The following is a 21,340-nucleotide window of genomic DNA, read 5'->3' on the forward strand; positions in this document are numbered from 1 at the left end:
GGGTGTTGTGGGGGTAATGGTAGAGGTCTTGATGCTGGGTGTTGAGGGTAATGGCAGAGGTCTTGATGCTGGGTGTTGAGGGTAATGGTAGAGGTCTTGATGCCGGGTGTTGTGAGGGTAATGGTAGAGGTCTTGATACTGGGTGTTGAGGGTAATGGTAGAGGTCTTGATGCTGGGTGTTGTGAGGGTAATGGTAGAGGTCTTGATGCTGGGTGTTGAGAGTAATGGTAGAGGTCTTGATGCTGGGTGTTGTGGGGGTAATGGTAGAGGTCTTGATGCTGGGTGTTGAGAGTAATGGTAGAGGTCTTGATGCCGGGTGTTGAGAGTAATGGTAGAGGTCTTGATGCTGGGTGTTGTGAGGGTAATGGTAGAGGTCTTGATGCTGGGTGTTGAGGGTAATGGTAGAGGTTTTGATGCTGGGCGTTGAGGGTAATGGTAGAGGTCTTGATGCTGGGTGTTGAGGGTAATGGTAGAGGTCTTGATGCTGGGTGTCGAGGGTAATGGTAGAGGTCTTGATGCTGGGTGTTGAGAGTAATGGTAGAGGTCTTGATGCTGGGTGTTGTGAGGGTAATGGCAGAGGTCTTGATGCTGGGTGTTGAGGGTAATGGTAGAGGACTTGATGCCGGGTGTAAGGAAAGCCTATTAAATCAGGCATAAGCATTATTAAGACAAGAAAGGAGCACTGAAGTAGGCCTATTGGCCCATGTTAGGCAGGTCTAACTCAACCATTCATTTGTCTAACCTATTTTTAAAACTACTCGACCACAGTTTTAGCTTCACATGAGGGGATAAATATTTCTTAGGCAGAATATATTATAGCCGGAAAAATCAATAACAATTCCTCAGAAATGTGGAATTAACCACATCTTCCTATTTTCAGTAGTGTTGTAGAGGACCTGGACAAGTAATTTTATGCTTGCAGTCCCTTGTGGGTTTAGCGCTTACAACTCGAGAGTCTGTATTGAAGCGTCTGGGAAGGGGGGAATTATTTTTTGAAATTTGGTTATACAGTATATATAATCAGAGATCTTGTACACTGATCTTGCCTACACCCCCTTGATCTTACCTAGACCCCCCTTGATCTTACCTAGCATTTTTGGACACGGTGGTGCTTATGCTAACCTTCCTATGGTGTAGAAATATACCTAGTTAGACGAATGTTATTGAAGCTAGCTGGTCCAGTGGCTAACGCGACGGTCTGCAGTTTTAAGACACACTGACCGCGGGTTCAAATCCCGCCCGTGGTATGGTTTGTTTGCAATCGTGTCAGTACGATTTCGTGAGTCACCCCCCTTGATCTTATCTAGAACCCCTTGACTTACCTAGACCCCCCTTGATATTACCTAGACTCCCAGTGGTCTCGCCTAGAAGCCCTTTACCTCCCTTCATCCTTTGAAGGTCTACAGTTATTTAGTTTCTACTGTCAACATAACTTATAGAATTAGTTGGTGTTAAGTAGGATAGGGAAGGTACAGAACTGGAGAATCTGCTATATGCATTATGGATGCATATAGCAGGGGAGAGTGATCTCCCCTGAAGGCATAGATTACGTAGAACTGTTGGCCTTGGAACCCACCAACGACCTTCAGTAGCTGTCTGCAATCTGTTATTGCATGTGGTTTCCGTGGGGATTTTGGTGGGTTCCGGGCTTTGGGTAGTGGTTGCGGTGGGTGTTCTACGTTTTTTATGCCTTTGGCCAAACTAGTAATTCTACTACTACCTCCTCTACTACTAGGACTTCTAGACTGACTACCAGCACTTCTGTTATTGTTAGTACTAATACTACCACCATTATCACCATTGGTATTACTGCAGATCTTACCAGTACTACCTATACTACTGCTTTTACTGTTACTGTCTATACTACTGTTTTTTGAAGCTTGGTTGCCAGACGTCATTTGAAATTTCACCCCCCTCCCATGGGTTTTGTGACCTGTCTTATGGTCTTTTATATTTTTTGACCCTTGGTCTGACTTGATACTCGTCCAAGAGAAACCAAGAGATCGTCTTGAATTGCTTCTTCATTGTTAGTTTTCATAAGTGTATTGTAAGTAGTTTAGTATATTTAGGTTGTTAGGAACAGGACTGGAGAATCTGCTATATGCATTATGAATGCATATAGCAGGGGAGAGTGATCTCCCCTGAAGGCATAGATTACGTAGAACTGTTGGCCTTGGAACCCACCAACGACCTTCAGTAGCTGTCTGCAATCTGTTATTGCATGTGGTTTCCGTGGGGATTTTGGTGGGTTCCGGGCTTTGGGTAGTGGTTGCGGTGGGTGTTCTACGTTTTTTATGCCTTTGGCCAAACTAGTAATTCTACTACTACCTCCTCTACTACTAGGACTTCTAGACTGACTACCAGCACTTCTGTTATTGTTAGTACTAATACTACCACCATTATCACCATTGGTATTACTGCAGATCTTACCAGTACTACCTATACTACTGCTTTTACTGTTACTGTCTATACTACTGTTTTTTGAAGCTTGGTTGCCAGACGTCGTTTGAAATTTCACCCCCCTCCCATGGGTTTTGTGACCTGTCTTATGGTCTTTTATATTTTTTGACCCTTGGTCTGACTTGATACTCGTCCAAGAGAAACCAAGAGATCGTCTTGAATTGCTTCTTCATTGTTAGTTTTCATAAGTGTATTGTAAGTAGTTTAGTATATTTAGGTTGTTAGGTTAGGAACAGGACTGGAGAATCTGCTATATGCATTATGAATGCATATAGCAGGGGAGAGTGATCTCCCCTGAAGGCATAGATTACGTAGAACTGTTGGCCTTGGAACCCACCAACGACCTTCAGTAGCTGTCTGCAATCTGTTATTGCATGTGGTTTCCGTGGGGATTTTGGTGGGTTCCGGGCTTTGGGTAGTGGTTGCGGTGGGTGTTCTACGTTTTTTATGCCTTTGGCCAAACTAGTAATTCTACTACTACCTCCTCTACTATTAGGACTTCTAGACTGACTACCAGCACTTCTGTTATTGTTAGTACTAATACTACCACCATTATCACCATTGGTATTACTGCAGATCTTACCAGTACTACCTATACTACTGCTTTTACTGTTACTGTCTATACTACTGTTTTTTGAAGCTTGGTTGCCAGACGTCGTTTGAAATTTCACCCCCCTCCCATGGGTTTTGTGACCTGTCTTATGGTCTTTTATATTTTTTGACCCTTGGTCTGACTTGATACTCGTCCAAGAGAAACCAAGAGATCGTCTTGAATTGCTTCTTCATTGTTAGTTTTCATAATTTTATTGTAAGTAGTTTAGTATATTTAGGTTGTTAGGTTAGGAACAGGACTGGAGAATCTGCTATATGCATTATGAATGCATATAGCAGGGGAGAGTGATCTCCCCTGAAGGCATAGATTACGTAGAACTGTTGGCCTTGGAACCCACCAACGACCTTCAGTAGCTGTCTGCAATCTGTTATTGCATGTGGTTTCCGTGGGGATTTTGGTGGGTTCCGGGCTTTGGGTAGTGGTTGCGGTGGGTGTTCTACGTTTTTTATGCCTTTGGCCAAACTAGTAATTCTACTACTACCTCCTCTACTACTAGGACTTCTAGACTGACTACCAGCACTTCTGTTATTGTTAGTACTAATACTACCACCATTATCACCATTGGTATTACTGCAGATCTTACCAGTACTACCTATACTACTGCTTTTACTGTTACTGTCTATACTACTGTTTTTTGAAGCTTGGTTGCCAGACGTCGTTTGAAATTTCACCCCCCTCCCATGGGTTTTGTGACCTGTCTTATGGTCTTTTATATTTTTTGACCCTTGGTCTGACTTGATACTCGTCCAAGAGAAACCAAGAGATCGTCTTGAATTGCTTCTTCATTGTTAGTTTTCATAAGTGTATTGTAAGTAGTTTAGTATATTTAGGTTGTTAGGAACAGGACTGGAGAATCTGCTATATGCATTATGAATGCATATAGCAGGGGAGAGTGATCTCCCCTGAAGGCATAGATTACGTAGAACTGTTGGCCTTGGAACCCACCAACGACCTTCAGTAGCTGTCTGCAATCTGTTATTGCATGTGGTTTCCGTGGGGATTTTGGTGGGTTCCGGGCTTTGGGTAGTGGTTGCGGTGGGTGTTCTACGTTTTTTATGCCTTTGGCCAAACTAGTAATTCTACTACTACCTCCTCTACTACTAGGACTTCTAGACTGACTACCAGCACTTCTGTTATTGTTAGTACTAATACTACCACCATTATCACCATTGGTATTACTGCAGATCTTACCAGTACTACCTATACTACTGCTTTTACTGTTACTGTCTATACTACTGTTTTTTGAAGCTTGGTTGCCAGACGTCGTTTGAAATTTCACCCCCCTCCCATGGGTTTTGTGACCTGTCTTATGGTCTTTTATATTTTTTGACCCTTGGTCTGACTTGATACTCGTCCAAGAGAAACCAAGAGATCGTCTTGAATTGCTTCTTCATTGTTAGTTTTCATAAGTGTATTGTAAGTAGTTTAGTATATTTAGGTTGTTAGGTTAGGAACAGGACTGGAGAATCTGCTATATGCATTATGAATGCATATAGCAGGGGAGAGTGATCTCCCCTGAAGGCATAGATTACGTAGAACTGTTGGCCTTGGAACCCACCAACGACCTTCAGTAGCTGTCTGCAATCTGTTATTGCATGTGGTTTCCGTGGGGATTTTGGTGGGTTCCGGGCTTTGGGTAGTGGTTGCGGTGGGTGTTCTACGTTTTTTATGCCTTTGGCCAAACTAGTAATTCTACTACTACCTCCTCTACTATTAGGACTTCTAGACTGACTACCAGCACTTCTGTTATTGTTAGTACTAATACTACCACCATTATCACCATTGGTATTACTGCAGATCTTACCAGTACTACCTATACTACTGCTTTTACTGTTACTGTCTATACTACTGTTTTTTGAAGCTTGGTTGCCAGACGTCGTTTGAAATTTCACCCCCCTCCCATGGGTTTTGTGACCTGTCTTATGGTCTTTTATATTTTTTGACCCTTGGTCTGACTTGATACTCGTCCAAGAGAAACCAAGAGATCGTCTTGAATTGCTTCTTCATTGTTAGTTTTCATAAGTGTATTGTAAGTAGTTTAGTATATTTAGGTTGTTAGGTTAGGAACAGGACTGGAGAATCTGCTATATGCATTATGAATGCATATAGCAGGGGAGAGTGATCTCCCCTGAAGGCATAGATTACGTAGAACTGTTGGCCTTGGAACCCACCAACGACCTTCAGTAGCTGTCTGCAATCTGTTATTGCATGTGGTTTCCGTGGGGATTTTGGTGGGTTCCGGGCTTTGGGTAGTGGTTGCGGTGGGTGTTCTACGTTTTTTATGCCTTTGGCCAAACTAGTAATTCTACTACTACCTCCTCTACTATTAGGACTTCTAGACTGACTACCAGCACTTCTGTTATTGTTAGTACTAATACTACCACCATTATCACCATTGGTATTACTGCAGATCTTACCAGTACTACCTATACTACTGCTTTTACTGTTACTGTCTATACTACTGTTTTTTGAAGCTTGGTTGCCAGACGTCGTTTGAAATTTCACCCCCCTCCCATGGGTTTTGTGACCTGTCTTATGGTCTTTTATATTTTTTGACCCTTGGTCTGACTTGATACTCGTCCAAGAGAAACCAAGAGATCGTCTTGAATTGCTTCTTCATTGTTAGTTTTCATAAGTGTATTGTAAGTAGTTTAGTATATTTAGGTTGTTAGGTTAGGAACAGGACTGGAGAATCTGCTATATGCATTATGAATGCATATAGCAGGGGAGAGTGATCTCCCCTGAAGGCATAATTACGTAGAACTGTTGGCCTTGGAACCCACCAACGACCTTCAGTAGCTGTCTGCAATCTGTTATTGCATGTGGTTTCCGTGGGGATTTTGGTGGGTTCCGGGCTTTGGGTAGTGGTTGTGGTGGGTGTTCTACGTTTTTTATGCCTTTGGCCAAACTGTGCGAAGTTAAATATTGATTCATTGAGTTTACGCTATTTCATCATTTTGTATAATTTAAGCGACTCTTCAGTTTCCTATGAATATAAAAGTATTAGCGTTTAGAATTGCAGTTCGTTTGATAGTTTGTAAGTAGTGAAGTCTAACGCTCCTGGCAGCAGACGTTAATGATGAAAATGAAAACCTCTGTGATGTGAAGTGTTAGGCGGCAGAAAGGATTCACTAACATCTGTTGCTGATGAGTATAGTTGGGGGGGGGTGATTTAGGTTGGTAATAGTGAAAAATTGGATTATTAACTCTGCTGGGTTAGATATCCATAAAAAAGAGGGGTAGAGTGTGGGGGAGGGCTTGAATGTAGTGGTCATCAGGTTGTGCCTAGGATGCCAGCCATAACTGGCAGGTAAGGTAGGTTTTGAATTCAAGATAACACAGTGTTAGGAAACTGGTATACGGCAGGTCTCTAACTGGTTAGATAACCCTTAGTGTTGGTTGTTAGCCTAGTGTGCTATGAGGGACGTGGAAGTGTAGGGAAAATAGTGTTGTAACAATCATCATGTTAAATTTGGATGCCTTCAAGGGGTGTCTTTGTACTAGTTGAGGTATCTTGATATAAGCAGTTGCAAGTACCCTCCCCTTCCTTGGATCAAACCTGATTGCCTAACATTCCCCAAGCTGTGTATAACCCCCCCCCCCATGGATAATATAACTATATAGACATAGGAATTGTTTGGGGTAAATGTGCACGTATGCCAAATGATTGATTTGGGGGGGGGGGGGGGAAGCAGCGGTACGGTACGGTAAACTCTCTGGGAAAAGGACGGTGAAAGTCAAACCTGATAGTTTGAAATCAATCGATTTGCACTGGTCTCCTAACAAGTCCCATTATTTTTTTTTATTTTTTTTTTTTTTTTTTTTATTATTTTTTTTTTCAGTGTTTAAGGGATAGTAGTTTGGCTAGGTTGTAATGTACCTGTTACGGATTTCACCCTTTAACTTGTTGGTCAGGAAGATTAATTGCAACAGAAACAAGACGATGATTACCTCTTGTCTCCAGTGTTCTAATAGACCGTGTTAAACACTTGGGCGTGCCGAAGTGTTTGCAGTGAAGATTAGTGTTATAAATGACTGTCCACTGCCGCAACACTTGCTTCCTGACAATACAAACAAGGTCATGAAATATAATAAAAATTTAAACCTCAAACTACTAATAATGGCAGTTTTGAGGCTATCCGCCTCATTACTACTATTGTTAGTAGGGTTGGGGTAGTTTTTTTTTTTTTCCCCCGAGCTTAAAGCTCCCGAATTGTGTGAATGTTGTCCTGCTGACACAGCAGTTGAGGCTTCTCACTTTATCCCTTTTTCTATTTCTTGTGTTCTTTGAACACCTTTGTGTGTGTTTGTGTTCAAAGAACATTTGTGATAAAGAAAGGCACTTTATTTATTACATTTTAGTTAATGATCTTCAATTTATCGAATCTTTTAGGTTGATAATCTGTTGTGGGCAGCTGCTGTGTGGTGAAGTCCGTGTTGTGGGCAGCTGCTGTGTGGTGAAGTCCGTGTTGTGGGCAGCTGCTGTGTGGTGAAGTCCGTGTTGTGGGCAGCTGCTGTGTGGTGAAGTCCGTGTTGTGGGCAGCTGCTGTGTGGTGAAGTCCGTGTTGTGGGCAGCTGCTGTGTGGTGAAGTCCGTGTTGTGGGCAGCTGCTGTGTGGTGAAGTCCGTGTTGTGGGCAGCTGCTGTGTGGTGAAGTCCGTGTTGTGGGCAGCTGCTGTGTGGTGAAGTCCGTGTTGTGGGCAGCTGCTGTGTGGTGAAGTCCGTGTTGTGGGCAGCTGCTGTGTGGTGAAGTCCGTGTTGTGGGCAGCTGCTGTGTGGTGAAGTCCGTGTTGTGGGCAGCTGCTGTGTGGTGAAGTCCGTGTTGTGGGCAGCTGCTGTGTGGTGAAGTCCGTGTTGTGGGCAGCTGCTGTGTGGTGAAGTCCGTGTTGTGGGCAGCTGCTGTGTGGTGAAGTCCGTGTTGTGGGCAGCTGCTGTGTGGTGAAGTCCGTGTTGTGGGCAGCTGCTGTGTGGTGAAGTCCGTGTTGTGGGCAGCTGCTGTGTGGTGAAGTCCGTGTTGTGGGCAGCTGCTGTGTGGTGAAGTCCGTGTTGTGGGCAGCTGCTGTGTGGTGAAGTCCGTGTTGTGGGCAGCTGCTGTGTGGTGAAGTCCGTATTGTGGGCAGCTGTTGTGTGGTGAAGTCCGTGTTGTGGGCAGCTGCAGGTCTTCAGAGATGTCATGACCAGCAGAAACACACCAAAACAGCGTCTGCAGAGATAAAAGTATGGACATGACTAGATTATTCATGAAACTACAGTAAGTGATAACTTCAAACTATGTATTTAGAATGTTTCCTTCAACATATTAAGAAAAACTGCTAAAATATTTTCAAAGCTGATCAAAAATTATCATGAAATTCAAGTAATGAAAGTTTTTTTTTTTAATTACCAGAGGTTGATGGAACTGGAAGAGCTGGAGGTGTTGACGGTGTGGTGGCTGGCAGAGGAGTGACTAGTGGCGCCACTTTTCTTGACCTCCATGGCTAAATGGCGCCATTGACCTTTAAGAAAGGGGTGATGACGTCAGTGGTTGTTTGTGAGAAGGTGGTTAGGGGAAGGGTCGGGGGTTGGCAGTTGGGGTAGGGGGATTGGGGGTGAGTAGTTAGTTGTTACTGGTAGGAGGGTGATGGGGAGTGGGGTAGGGGAAGGGGGGTTGTCACTTGGCAATTACTAAGGAACTAACAGTCTTGTTACTGGTGTGTTAACTCGGCTTGAACCTTGATATTTGAAACGCCCTGGACACTAGCCCAAAGACACTCGTTTGTCACATTCGTAATTCTAATGAACAATGTCCATGGACTCGTGTTGAAAACCGTCTCGATGTTAGGCTTACGTATTTGACATCTCTTGTGGGTTTAGCGCTTAGCTTTGATAGGAGTGGTAAGCCACAGCACTGTCTTCCCTTGCAGGTGACACGCAAATTTTCATGACGGTGTCCTCCACTGAGGACACTGCAAGACTCCAGGCGGACATCAACCAAATCTTGAAATGGGCCGCAAAAAAGCAATATAAAATTCAGTGATGAGAAATTTCAGCTACTCGATATGGAAAACTTGAGGAAATCAAAACTATATCGGAGTATAAAACAAGTTCCAACGGCACAATAGAACGAAAAACTAACGTAAAAGACCTGGGAGTGATAATCGATCTCATCTGCTTAAAAAAATGACAGGATGGATAATGAGAACCTTCAAAACTAGGGATGCCAAGTACATGATGACACTCTTCAGGTCACTTGTTCTATCTAGGCTGGAATATTGCTGCACACTAACAGCACCTTTCAAGGCAGGTGAAATTGCTGACCTAGAAAATGTACAGAGAACCACGGCACACACAAGTGCGATAAAGCGTTTCAATTACCGGGAACGCTTGAAGTTCCTCGACCTGTACTCCCTAGAATGCAGGCGAGAAAGATAGCCATTATATACAGTTGGAAGATCCTAGAGGAATTAATACCAAACTTGCACACGAAAATCACTCCCTATGAAAGCAAAAGACTCGGTAGACAAAGCCGGACCGAAACTAGCCATAAACCTCTCTTATGTGCCGGTTTTTATGTATTGTTCCGGTCACAATATTGTGATTTTTTGTTCTTTATATATATTCTGATTGCCACAAAAAAATTAAGCGTCTGGTTATCACAGGATTAATAAAGAAAGCATTAAGTCTCCGCCACTCCTTGTACTCGTGACTTGCATGTGTTTAGCACTTAGATAAATCAAACGATTATCTTAAAATGGAAGATAAGATAATTGGGGAAAAAAAATAGTGGTATCAACGAGACTGATCAGCTCTTTCCTAAGATTTAATAGAGGTTATTCACTTGGCTTGCGCGGAGCTGCTCTCTCAACGAGTAATACTAACAACACTGTACTGGTGATGTTGTATAGTGTGTAATGTTTTATTGTGTAATAGATTATTTGTGAAGTGGTTGTGTTATAATGTAATAGGCTGTGTGCTGGTAATTTGTGTATGGTGTAATAGATTGTGCTGGTGGCATTGGGTAGTATAATGAATTACATTTGTAGTAATGATGTTTCATAGCGTAAGACTGTGTGCTGATGACTGTGTACTATCTCCGCCAGTTATGAGCAGCAAGATGACGGGCTGGCTGCTGGCACTGACGGTGACTATGGTCGCTGTGCTGGGAAATACTGTGGCGCTGGAAAAGCATCAGCAGGGAGTACGGGAGGCGCAGCAGCATCAGCAGGGAGTACGGGAGGCGCAGCAGCATCAGCAGGGAGTACGGGAGGCGCAGCAGCATCAGCAGGGAGTACGGGAGGCGCAGCAGCATCAGCAGGGAGTACGGGAGGCGCAGCAGCATCAGCAGGGAGTACGGGAGGCGCAGCAGCATCAGCAGGGAGTACGGGAGGCGCAGCAGCATCAGCAGGGAGTACGGGAGGCGCAGCAGCATCAGCAGGGAGTACGGGAGGCGCAGCAGCATCAGCAGGGACTACGGGAGGCGCAGCAGCAAGGATTATGGCCGCCCTCGGAGGGCTTGCTGCTGGGGCTTGAGGAGTGGTTCAACAGCCCTGCACAGCGAGCAGCCGAGGGCTTCCCAAGGATGTTAACGGGCAATGAAACCCCGTATGACAAATCGTGAGTTCTTGTACTTCTTCTCATGGATGTAGTGGGGATTCTTGCGAATAATAAGGCAGTTTAATGGTTTATCTGTACGCTTGGTCTCAACAGGTCGGCTCTTATAGCCATGTCTGAGAATGTTTCCGGCCTGCGCACTGCCACTGTTTATGGGATTGAGAGAAAGAATTACTGGGAACCAGGGATACCTCTCTCGGCATTTACATCTATCAAATTATGTTAAGTTTACTATTTTTGTTCAAAGTGGGACATTTTGGATCCCTAAATATTGGAATGGGATCAAATCAATTAAGAACTAAATATATAATACGTATTTTTATACCAAATTTACACAGTTCCGACAAACTGATAAACACATGTTCAGTATCTGGGTGTCTTTATTTGCGAGAAATTGATCTAATAAAAGGCACCTATAGTACCTGAGCATAGATTAGGCATAAAAATCTCATGATTTTCATAGCGCATGCCAAGTACATCTGAATATATATATATATATATATATATATATATATATATATATATATATATATATATATATATATATATATATATATATATATATATATATATATATATATATATTATATATATATATATATATATATATATATATATATATATATATATATATATTATATATATATATATATATATATATATATATATATATATATATATATATATATATATATATATATATATATATATATATATATATATATATATATATGTGTATTGTACTCCCCGGGATAACCCCACTCAACCTGCGCCTCCCCCACCTAATTCCCAAGGGAAGTTTTCCCCTTCCCCTCCCGGCCCCTCAAACTCCACCAGGCCACCACGGTCAAGTTCACTACCTCCCACGCACCATACCCACCCAGCATGTCATATTCCACTCCTATTGTCTAGTCTAGCAGATGGATGCCAACCAGGAGGAAGCAAGCAGCCAGGGAAATGGCACGGCTGGCAATACTAGGAGAGGCAAGTGTCGGTCATGCTTACAGCTTCGTTGTCTCAACTCTAATGGTTTCCTCCGCAAACACGGTAGTTGCCCTGGTTCAGGATGTCCTCCTGTGGAAAGTGATGATCCAGAGCCACCTCAGGCACCTGAACCCACTCCAACAGATTTTATCTCATCAGACAATCTCTTGGAAGCAATCAAAGCAACAGGTACGAGGACACTCACACATATTCCCAAAGCAGCCCGTCCACACGCAGCTGGGAAACTTAGAGACCTCCTGAAAAAAGTAAACGATGGTTCCACTATCTTAAATGCTCCACCAACCATCAAGGCATGGCACAACCTGCTACTTTTTGGCAATGTCTGCTTAGCTGTGCCGGAAAGAAGGGGAAAGAGGCTAGCCTCAATGATAATTAAATCCTTAAGAGATTTTCCTAGAGTTGATAACCTCATTCACCTTCCCCGTCAACACAAAAAAGGGAGAGGCAGAACCCCCACTCACTCTACTGACAGTGAAAAAGTCAGAGTCCAGGTGAGCAAGAAAATTGAAGAGGGCAACACAGTGGGGGCAATCAGAATTATTACCAGTGAAGATACAGTTGCTCCCAGGGATGCTGACACGGCTGAAGCACTTAGAGGAAAGCACCCTGCCAGGGAAACCAGTGGCACCAACAGTTCCAACACCTCTGTCCCCACTATGGAACCATTGATTGTGGAAGACTCAGACATTTACAAAGCAATAATGTCGTTCCCATCTGGCTCTGCTGGGGGTTACACTGGAATAAGGCCACAGCATTTAAAGGAAATGGTTAATCCAGTTATTGGGGAAATTGCAGAGACACTGCTTTCAGAGATCACAAGGTTCGTCAACAATTCCTTGGCTGGTCTGATTCCTGATGAAATTAGACCTTTCTTTTTTGGTGCAACACTTTGTGCACTTAAAAAGAAGGATGGAGGAATTCGGCCAATTGCAGTAGGCAACACGTTACGCCGCCTCGTATCCAAAGCTGCTGTCCGAAGTATTCGTGCACAGGCAGCCTTGATGCTTCAACCAAACCAGCTTGGCTTTGGGGTCTCTCAAGGAAGTGAAGCAGCGGTTCATGCAACAAGGGCATATATCAACAACCTGCCTGAGGACAATGCAGTGGTAAAATTAGATTTCAAGAATGCGTTCAATCTCCTGAAAAGAGACGTGGTATTAGCAGCAGTACAAGAACATTTCCCTGGTCTCTTCCCTTTTGTTTCAGCTGGGTATAGCAAGGAATCAATGCTTCTCTTTGGAGAGCATGAAATCACATCATCGGAGGGTGTCCAACAAGGAGATCCTCTTGCACCATTTCTCTTCTGTATTGCAGTTAGGGAAATCACAGTCAGACTGACCAGCGAGCTAAACATCTGGTTCCTAGATGATGGCACACTAGCAGGTACAAAGGAGTCCCTCCTACATGACCTTACACAGGTAATGACACGGGGACAGGAAATGGGTCTCATCCTGAATCCATCCAAATGTGAAATCATCTCAGTCAGTCAACAAGTGATAAATGCAGTGAGATCAAAACTACCAGGAGCAGCAGTCATTGCCCCCACAAATAGTGTCTTGCTAGGAGCACCTCTGGGAAGCAATGCCATTGACACAATTCTCAGGAAGAAATTGGAAGAGTTAAGGAGAATGGAACAACGAATAGGCAATCTGGACACCCACGATGCCTTGTACCTTCTCACAAAGTGCTTGAGTCTGCCCAGGTTGACATATTTCCTAAGATGTGCACCTTCATATGATAACCCTATACTGCACGAATATGACAGTATTCTGAGGCAGATTTTTACGAAAGTACTTAACCTTACTCTAGAAGACGGGCAGTGGAACCAAGCTACACTTCCAGTCAGACTAGGAGGCATTGGTGTCCGCAAGTCATCACAGATTGCGTTACCTGCTTTTCTGTCCTCGTGTATTGCATCCAGAGAGCTTGTAGCAGCGATTCTCCCTGAACATCTTAGGGACAAGATTGGAGCCCAGGACCAAAAATTCATTGACGGAGCAATGATCTGGGATAATCTAACGGGCTCAGAAACCAGACCTGCTCCCCCCAACAACTACAAACAATCGCACTGGGATGGTCCAATAGTGGAAAATATAGCCTCAACGATGCTTCAGAGTGTGTCAGGGAAGGATAGAGCCCGCCTCCTGGCAGTGAGAGCCCCTCATGCTGGGGACTTTCTGTTGGCTGTTCCCAACTCCAGCCTTGGCACACGCCTCGACCCACAGACCATCCGCATCGGTGTTGCCCTTCGACTTGCCGCCCCTATTCTCGCCGAACACAGGTGTATTTGTGGCAGTGAAGCAGCAGACCGATTCGGGTACCATGGTCTTGTGTGCCGTAAATCCGAGGGAAAGATTGCAAGACATGAGGAGGTTAATAACATTATCAAGAGGAGCCTCACAACAGCTGGATGCCCAGCAGTAAGGGAGCCACCCCAACTATGCAGATCTGATGGCAGCCAGAAGCGTCCAGATGGTATCACCCTTCAAGCCTGGGCAGATGGGAAGCAGGTGGTGTGGGACTATACATGTGCATCTACCTTGGCTGATACCTATCTCCAATACACCAGGGAGGAAGGAGGGGCAGCTGCCAGCTTTAGGGAGTCCCAAAAGTCTAGAAAATATGGAGAACTTGCCCATCATTATATGTTTGTTCCCATAGGCTCAGAGACCCTTGGCTCATGGGGAAAGAGTGCATCTAATTTCCTTAAGGAGTTGGGAAAAAGACTCATCAGGGTAACTAGGGATCCCAGGGCAGCTAGTTTTCTGTTCCAGCGGCTCAGTGCGGCTGTTCAAAGGGGTAATGCATGCTGCATTTTGGGCACACGCCCCAGCTCTGAGGAGCTGGATGAGATTTTCGCCTTATAATCGGTGATACACACGTAACAACATGTACCGTATATGCCACCTTTATATCAACAATGTATCTCTTAAATCTTCTGTGCCATATTATGTAATAAAATATTCCTATTGGTAAAAAAAAAAAAAAAAAATAGTTCAAAAGATGGGGTGGTAGGGGAAGTGGAATATTCAAATGGCTTCAGGAAGAAATCCAAATATTCTTCCTTGAAGCCTTTTTATCCACTTCTCCGAGGCTATGGGTCCCACAATTTACACCAGAGGTGGACCCCATCCTATATTTGAAAAAAAAAAAAAAAAAAAAAAAAAAAAAAAAAAAAAAAAAAAAAAAAAAAAAAAAAAAAAAATATATATATATATATATATATATTATATAAATCCTCCATGGGGAAGTGGAACAGAATTCTTCCTCCGTAAGCCATGTGTGTCGTAAGAGGAGACTAAAATGCCGAAAGCAAGGGGCTAGTAACCCCTTCTGTATATATTACTGAATTTAAAAGGAGAAACTTTCGTTTTTACTTTTGGGCCACCCCACCTAGGTGGGATACGGCCGCTTTGTTGAAAGAAAGATATAATATATATCTATATATATATATATATATATATATATATATATATTTATATATATATATATATATATATATATATATATTATTTATTTATTATATAATTATAACCATGATTTTTAAGGTGGTGGACCGGTAAGCCAGCGGAAGGCCTCGGTCAGATGACCAAAAGCTCCAGTTGTGGGTCATCATATGACCCACGTCAGGAGACAATTGACCTGTTTCCTGACGAAAGGGTTATCCTGGGTGGCTAACCCACCGGGTTAGAAATCCGAACAAATCATAACTATTACTCGTCTCCCAGACACTGATGCTTCTAGTGTCTTGTCCAGTTCCTGTTTTTGTCTCGGTTCATCGACGAATTTGCCCGTTCTCTTTTTGATGAATTAAAGAAAACAGAAGCGCTTGTTTGACGCTAACAACGCTAATATTAATGGAATATAATATCGGCAATTAGGTGAATAAGACTCTCGTACAAGATAAGATAAGATTTCGTTCGGATTTTTAACCCCGGAGGGTTAGCCACCCAGGATAACCCAAGAAAGTCAGTGCGTCATCGAGGACTGTCTAACTTATTTCCATTGGGGTCCTTAATCTTGTCCCCCAGGATGCGACCCACACCAGTCGACTAACACCCAGGTACCTATTTGCTGCTAGGTGAACAGGACAACAGGTGTAAGGAAACGTGTCGAATGTTTCCACCCTCCGGGAATCGAACCCGGGCCCTCCGTGTGTGAAGCGGGAGCTTTTGCCACCAGGCCACCGGGCCACCTTGGTATCAGTGTTTCCGAAACGTCTCGTCAGTACAGCAGGCTTCTTCAGTCCATGGTAGAGGTAATATACTGAAAACAGTTGAACACCTGAAACACACTTCAGCTGTATCCAGTATATTAGTTCTATATTTGACTGATAAGCCTTCTGTGCAGGCGAAACGTTTGGAAAGAGCCCAAAATGTTGTATGTGTGTCCCATTCAACTATTAGCAATGCTTTTTTCTCTCGTGTCAGAAATCATGGCCATTCTATCTGTATTCTGGTGCTCTAACCAAACACTTCCAAGATCTAGAAGATATCTTGTTCTTAACATAATAAAATTTTAAGTTTTATACGTTGCCTTACTTAGTACAGTGTCAAGTGCTTAAATCTTCATAAAAGACGTTACTTAAACTGACCTTGAATGTCTTCTCGCCTTTTAACGTAATATCTTTATTTCTACAAGTACAAGGTATACAGACCATAGCTGACATCAATGACATACTACTATATAGAAAGCCCCTTGTTACGCAGAGTAATTCCCGCAAATTAGGTCAGTTTTGTCCCAGGATGCGAGAGACACCAGTCCACTAACACCCAGGATGCGACCCACACCAGTCCACTAACACCCAGGTACCCATTTTACTGATGGGTGAACATAGACAACCGGTGTAAAGAAACACGCCCAATATTTCTACCTTAGCCTGGAATTGAACCCGGACGCTCGCCGTGTGAAGCGAGAGCTTTAGCCACCAGACCATGGGGGCCTCAAATTTTCTTATTTGCCCATTTCCTTATTGTTTATTGCACAGAGGTTTGGACAGCTGGGTGTGGATGTACCTACCATCTACCAACCCAGACATCGTCAAGAACGAGGCTTGTCGCAACGACGTGAATTCTGTCTACAAGACCCTCACCAACTCAGTGATTTTCAACCTCGTCTTACTCAAGGGACACTACTGGCCACTCCTGTGTGAGTCGTGATCCAGTGTTTAATTTGTCAGAGGTAGATAATCCTGATGCTAGAGCACATATATTGTGCCAATTAGGTAAAATTGGTCAATTAGCATGAATTCAGTTAAGTTCTTTCGAAAATTTTCTGTTATACATTTAAAGATATATTTTTGAGGTTAATATACAAAATAATAATTTTGTACCTTGTAATAATTTTGTCCTTGTGATCCTCTTCAAGGGGGGCTCCTTGGCGTGGTGAAGAGGCTCTTGGTCTGAGGAATTAGCCCTGTCGGTCTTCTTCCTTAGACCGAACCTAATTACCCCCCATTCTCCCCTCCCCTATCCCATCCTCCCCATCCTCCCCTTTTTCCATTCCTCCTCCTCCTCCTCCTCACCCCTCCCTTTTGCCCTTCCTCTTTTTGGCCTTTGGAATTTCTCCGACAGGCGCGCTAGTTCCTAGGTAGGGGAAAGGACACTGGGGTCCATCCCATTCCGTTGAGGTTCTTGGCGGTGGCGTAGTTTGCCGTGGAATCTGGATTGCCTGGGGATGTCCCGATCCCTCTCCGGTATCCCGGAGTAGCTTTGGGTGTCTTTTGGGCGACGGGTGTATCTCTGGAAGCCACCTTTCGGATTCCGGGGGTGGTGGCCAAAGGAGGTATGCTTTGTGGCGGATATCCGGCCGCCCTCTCTTTTGTCCACTGAGGTAGCTCGGCAGATGTGAGGTTGCTATCCCGGATTGCTGGTTTACTGGCATGAAGGGTAGGGTATGGCACGGGTTCCATGCTGCATCTGCTCTACTAGCGGTGTTGAGGTCCTCTTGGGCGCGGAGGGAGATTTCTGGCCCTTTCATTCCTCCTGGGAACTATTCCTCCCCGCTCCCCCCTTTTTTATTCTTTTTTTTATTTTTATTTTCTTTTCTTCTTTCTTTTTTTTTTCTTAAAAACAAAAAGCAAAGGAGTAACCTAACCATGGCAGCCCTAGTCCATGAACCCACTACCCCCGGGCCCCTTCTTGATACCGCACCCCATTCTGACCCTGCCTTGTGTTTAGACCACTCTTCAGACACTCCTGATGCCCCTGTACCTCTTGCTGGTGCTGTTTCCTCACCCACTTCAGGTACCGGGGCTTCGACTGACTCCTTCGATTTGTCTGAACTCCGCTCTCCTTTGACTATGCTTCCGGCTTCTCCCTCTACGGTACGGCAATTTTCGAATCGCCCGCCCATTTCACGCCGGACCAACTCCAGTCCTACTCCTAAACGCCAACGTCAATCTCCTGATGATGTTCCTTCGTTACCTTCCCATTCTACTCGGAAAAGACCGACACGTCAAGCACTCCCTCTCCACGCTCAGTTTCGGACCACACAATGGACTAAATTCTTTACTTTAAGACCGACTTCTTCTGCCTACCTTTCTGACCATAGTATTGGCAAAGCGCTCCTGCATCATGTTGGTAGAGATATTTCATTTCATGCTCTCGAGCGGTATGCGCATCGTCACTGTCCAGAATGCTACCCAAGCTCATGAACTTTCTCTCCTTTCGAATATCGATACTACTCCTATCACTATTGAAAAACATCTTTCTCTCAATTCTTGTAGTGGTACTGTCATTCTGCCCCATACCATAGTCCAACAGAATTTCCAGTCATGTGGCAATGACATTTTTGAACAGCTGGAACTCCAGGATCTCCCAATCCTCAAAGTAGACACTTATGTCCTTCCTGCCCGGGGGCGGAGACGTTACCCTTGCAATGTGGCTCGTTTAACTTTTGACAGCCGAGAACTCCCGTCCTCTGTATATGTCGCGGGACATCGGTTACAAGTTCGAAAGGTGATACCTACACCGCAACAATGTAGAAATTGCTGGCGTTTTGGTCACCCAGCGAAATATTGCAGATCTATGGCCGAATGCCCAGTCTGTGGTGCCGACGACCATTCTAATACATCTTGCAGTCAACCTCCATCTTGCCTTAATTGTAATGAAGCTCACCCTTCGTACTCCCGCTGTTGCCAGGTCTACTTAAATGAACGTGAAATCCGTTGCCTCAAAGAGGCAGAAGGTCTCCCTTATGCTATGGCAGTTACTCATCTCCGCCTCCAAGGGAGACTACCCCGTGTTTCTTATTCTCGTTTTTCCAAACATCCCCCCACTTCTGGGATACCATCTTCTGCAGCCTCCTCTGTTGTTACCCCTCCCATAGCCACTACGGCATCTAATCCTTTTGCTGTCCTTGGCTCTGACGTCCCGACTACAACTCAGTCTGTTCTCGCATCTTCGCGTCCTTCCTCACAAGCCCCAGTATCGACAAGACCTCGTACGACACCTAATACCAATCGCCCCTCTACTCAGAAGTCCAAAAAATCCACATTGCTCAAATCTTCTTTGCCCCTTCCTTCCCTTCTTCCACCTCCACACTTTACCTTTCCAGTCTCTGTACCTAGTTCTTCCCCTCTCTCTGGCTCTATTACAAGTGTGGAGATTCACCCTCCTCCTCGTACTATGCCTTCCACCCCTGTCCCCTCCCAAGTTTCTCCCTCTTCTGCCACCTCCCAGGTTTCTGCCTCTTCTGTCCCCCCCCCCCACACTTCATCTCCATTCCCTTACACTCTTCCCTCCCCCTCTACTTTGGTACAGTCCATTACTGTCCCAATCTTTACTCACCCTCCTCCTTCTATCTCCAATATGGTCTCCCATACATCTTTGAATTCAGAAACACTTGAAGCCATTTCAGAATATATTCCAGAGACTAAACCTTCAATGGACACTGATTCACTTCCTGTTCCTTCTCTTCCCTCTCCTCCATCTTCACAACCCCATTCTTCGCAACGCTCCGTTCTTTTGCTACTTGAACGTCTTCCAATGCCACCACACGTTGACTTTTCTAACCCCTCTAGTCCGTAGGTGCCTTTACCTACAGATTCCTGATATTTTCTTCATCGCCAATCATGGCCTATTTACAGTGGAATATCCGCGGCCTCAGGGGTAATCGGGGTGAGCTTCAGATGTTGCTTTCCAGGTTTTCCCCTGTTGGTGCTTGCTTACAAGAACCAAAATTACACTCGGCTATTTTCCAACCTATCTCCGGATCCTTTCTCAGATGGGACCTTTAATGAAAGTGCCCTTCTTCTATGCAATGATATTCCGTACTGTCAACTATTTGTCCATACCTTGCTGCATTACACTGCAGCCCGTATCCACTTGAATAAGTGGTTTACAATATGTTCTTTATATCTCTCTCCTTCTCGAGCATTTTCTATCCCAGACTTTGCCTTTCTTGTTTCATCCTTACCACCACCACTTCTGTTACTTGGTGATTTTAATGCCCACCATTTCCTCTGGGGGGGTCTCATTGTGACTCACGTGGCATTCAGTTGGAGGCTTTTCTCGCCTCTCACCCCCTCCATGTTTTAAATACGGGTACTCCCACCCATTTTGATCCTCGTACTCATACTCTCTCTTGCATCAATCTATCAGTCTGCTCTTCCTCCACTGCACTAGACTTCACCTGGTCTGTTCTACCAGACTTACATGACAGCGATCATTTTCCGATCATTCTTACTTCTCCTTCCTATTCACCACCTTTCCGTAGCCCTCGCTGGCAATTTGATCGGGCAAATTGGGATCTTTACTCACACCTCACTGCTTTTAGTGAGGTTCCTTCTTCATCCTCCATTGATGAGCTCCTACACATCTTCTCGACGTCAGTTTATACCGCAGCTTCTCATTCTATACCCCAAACCTCAGGCAGGCATTCTCAGAAGTGCGTGCCTTGGTGGTCTCCTGCTTGTGCTCGTGCAGTACGTTTGAAACGTGCTGCATGGGGCAGGTACCGGTACAATAGAACCGCTGAGAGACTTCTTGATTTTAAGCAGAAGCGTGCGATCCGTGAAGCTCGCCTATGTTTCCACCCCCCTGTCATCCGTAGGGAAGCTAAATTAAGCACTTCCACATGGCTGAGACTATGTTTCCACCATCACCTCTGCTTCTTCTATGAGTGCAGTCTGGAAAAAAGTGAGGAAATTGAGTGGTAAATACTCTCCTGACCCAGCTCCTGTTCTACGGGTCGCTGGTGTTGATGTAGCAAACCCTCTCGACGTTGCCATTGAACTTGGCACACATCTGGTCCGTATTTCCCGAGGGCTCCATCTATGCCCCTCGTTTCTTTCCTCAAAGTCTGCCAGAGAGTTAGTACCCTTGGACTTTTCTTCTCTCAGAGAAGAACAGTATAATGTGCCTTTTACACTTCAAGAACTGGAGGCAACACTCTCAGCTTGCCGATCATCGGCAGCTGGGCCTGACGACATTCATATTCGTATGTTACAACATTTACATCGGTCAGCCCTTGTAGTCCTCTTACACCTCTTCAATCTTATTTGGGCACAAGGAGTTCTTCCCCAGCTGTGGAAATCTGCCATTGTTCTCCCTTTCCACAAACCGGGTACTACAGGACATGATGCCTCCCACTATCGCCCCATCGCTCTTACTAGTGCAGTTTGCAAAGTGATGGAACGTCTCGTAAATCGACATTTAATGTGGTATTTAGA

The 21,340-nt window shown here is 44.5% G+C and overlaps 1 protein-coding gene and 1 long non-coding RNA gene across 9 annotated transcripts in view; one reads left to right on the top strand and one right to left on the bottom strand.

The window, feature by feature from the left end:
- Positions 1-21,340, top strand: part of LOC128704854 (nose resistant to fluoxetine protein 6) — a 76,385-nt gene that overhangs the window by 6,102 nt on the left and 48,943 nt on the right. For 2 of the 8 annotated variants that reach the window (XM_070104370.1, XM_070104371.1), the window contains exons 1-3: positions 9,869-9,955; positions 10,152-10,665; positions 16,655-16,815. In XM_070104370.1, the coding sequence (XP_069960471.1) occupies positions 9,946-9,955; positions 10,152-10,665; positions 16,655-16,815 (685 nt within the window). In that variant the 5' untranslated portion in view covers positions 9,869-9,945. Of the gene's footprint in view, positions 1-8,458; positions 8,581-9,816; positions 9,956-10,151; positions 10,666-16,654; positions 16,816-21,340 lie in introns of those variants that run through there. The other 6 variants (XM_070104366.1, XM_070104365.1, XM_070104364.1 and 3 more) reach the window with 6 other exon arrangements.
- On the bottom strand, positions 7,417-9,768 carry LOC138855352 (uncharacterized). The gene is made up of 3 exons (XR_011394591.1): positions 9,427-9,768; positions 8,456-8,567; positions 7,417-8,275 (listed from the first exon to the last, which is right to left on the bottom strand). It is a non-coding gene; the product is annotated as an uncharacterized lncRNA (long non-coding RNA).

Source organism: Cherax quadricarinatus, chromosome 91 (assembly GCF_038502225.1).
Source record: "Cherax quadricarinatus isolate ZL_2023a chromosome 91, ASM3850222v1, whole genome shotgun sequence".
NCBI classification, from domain to species: Eukaryota; Metazoa; Arthropoda; class Malacostraca; order Decapoda; family Parastacidae; genus Cherax; species Cherax quadricarinatus.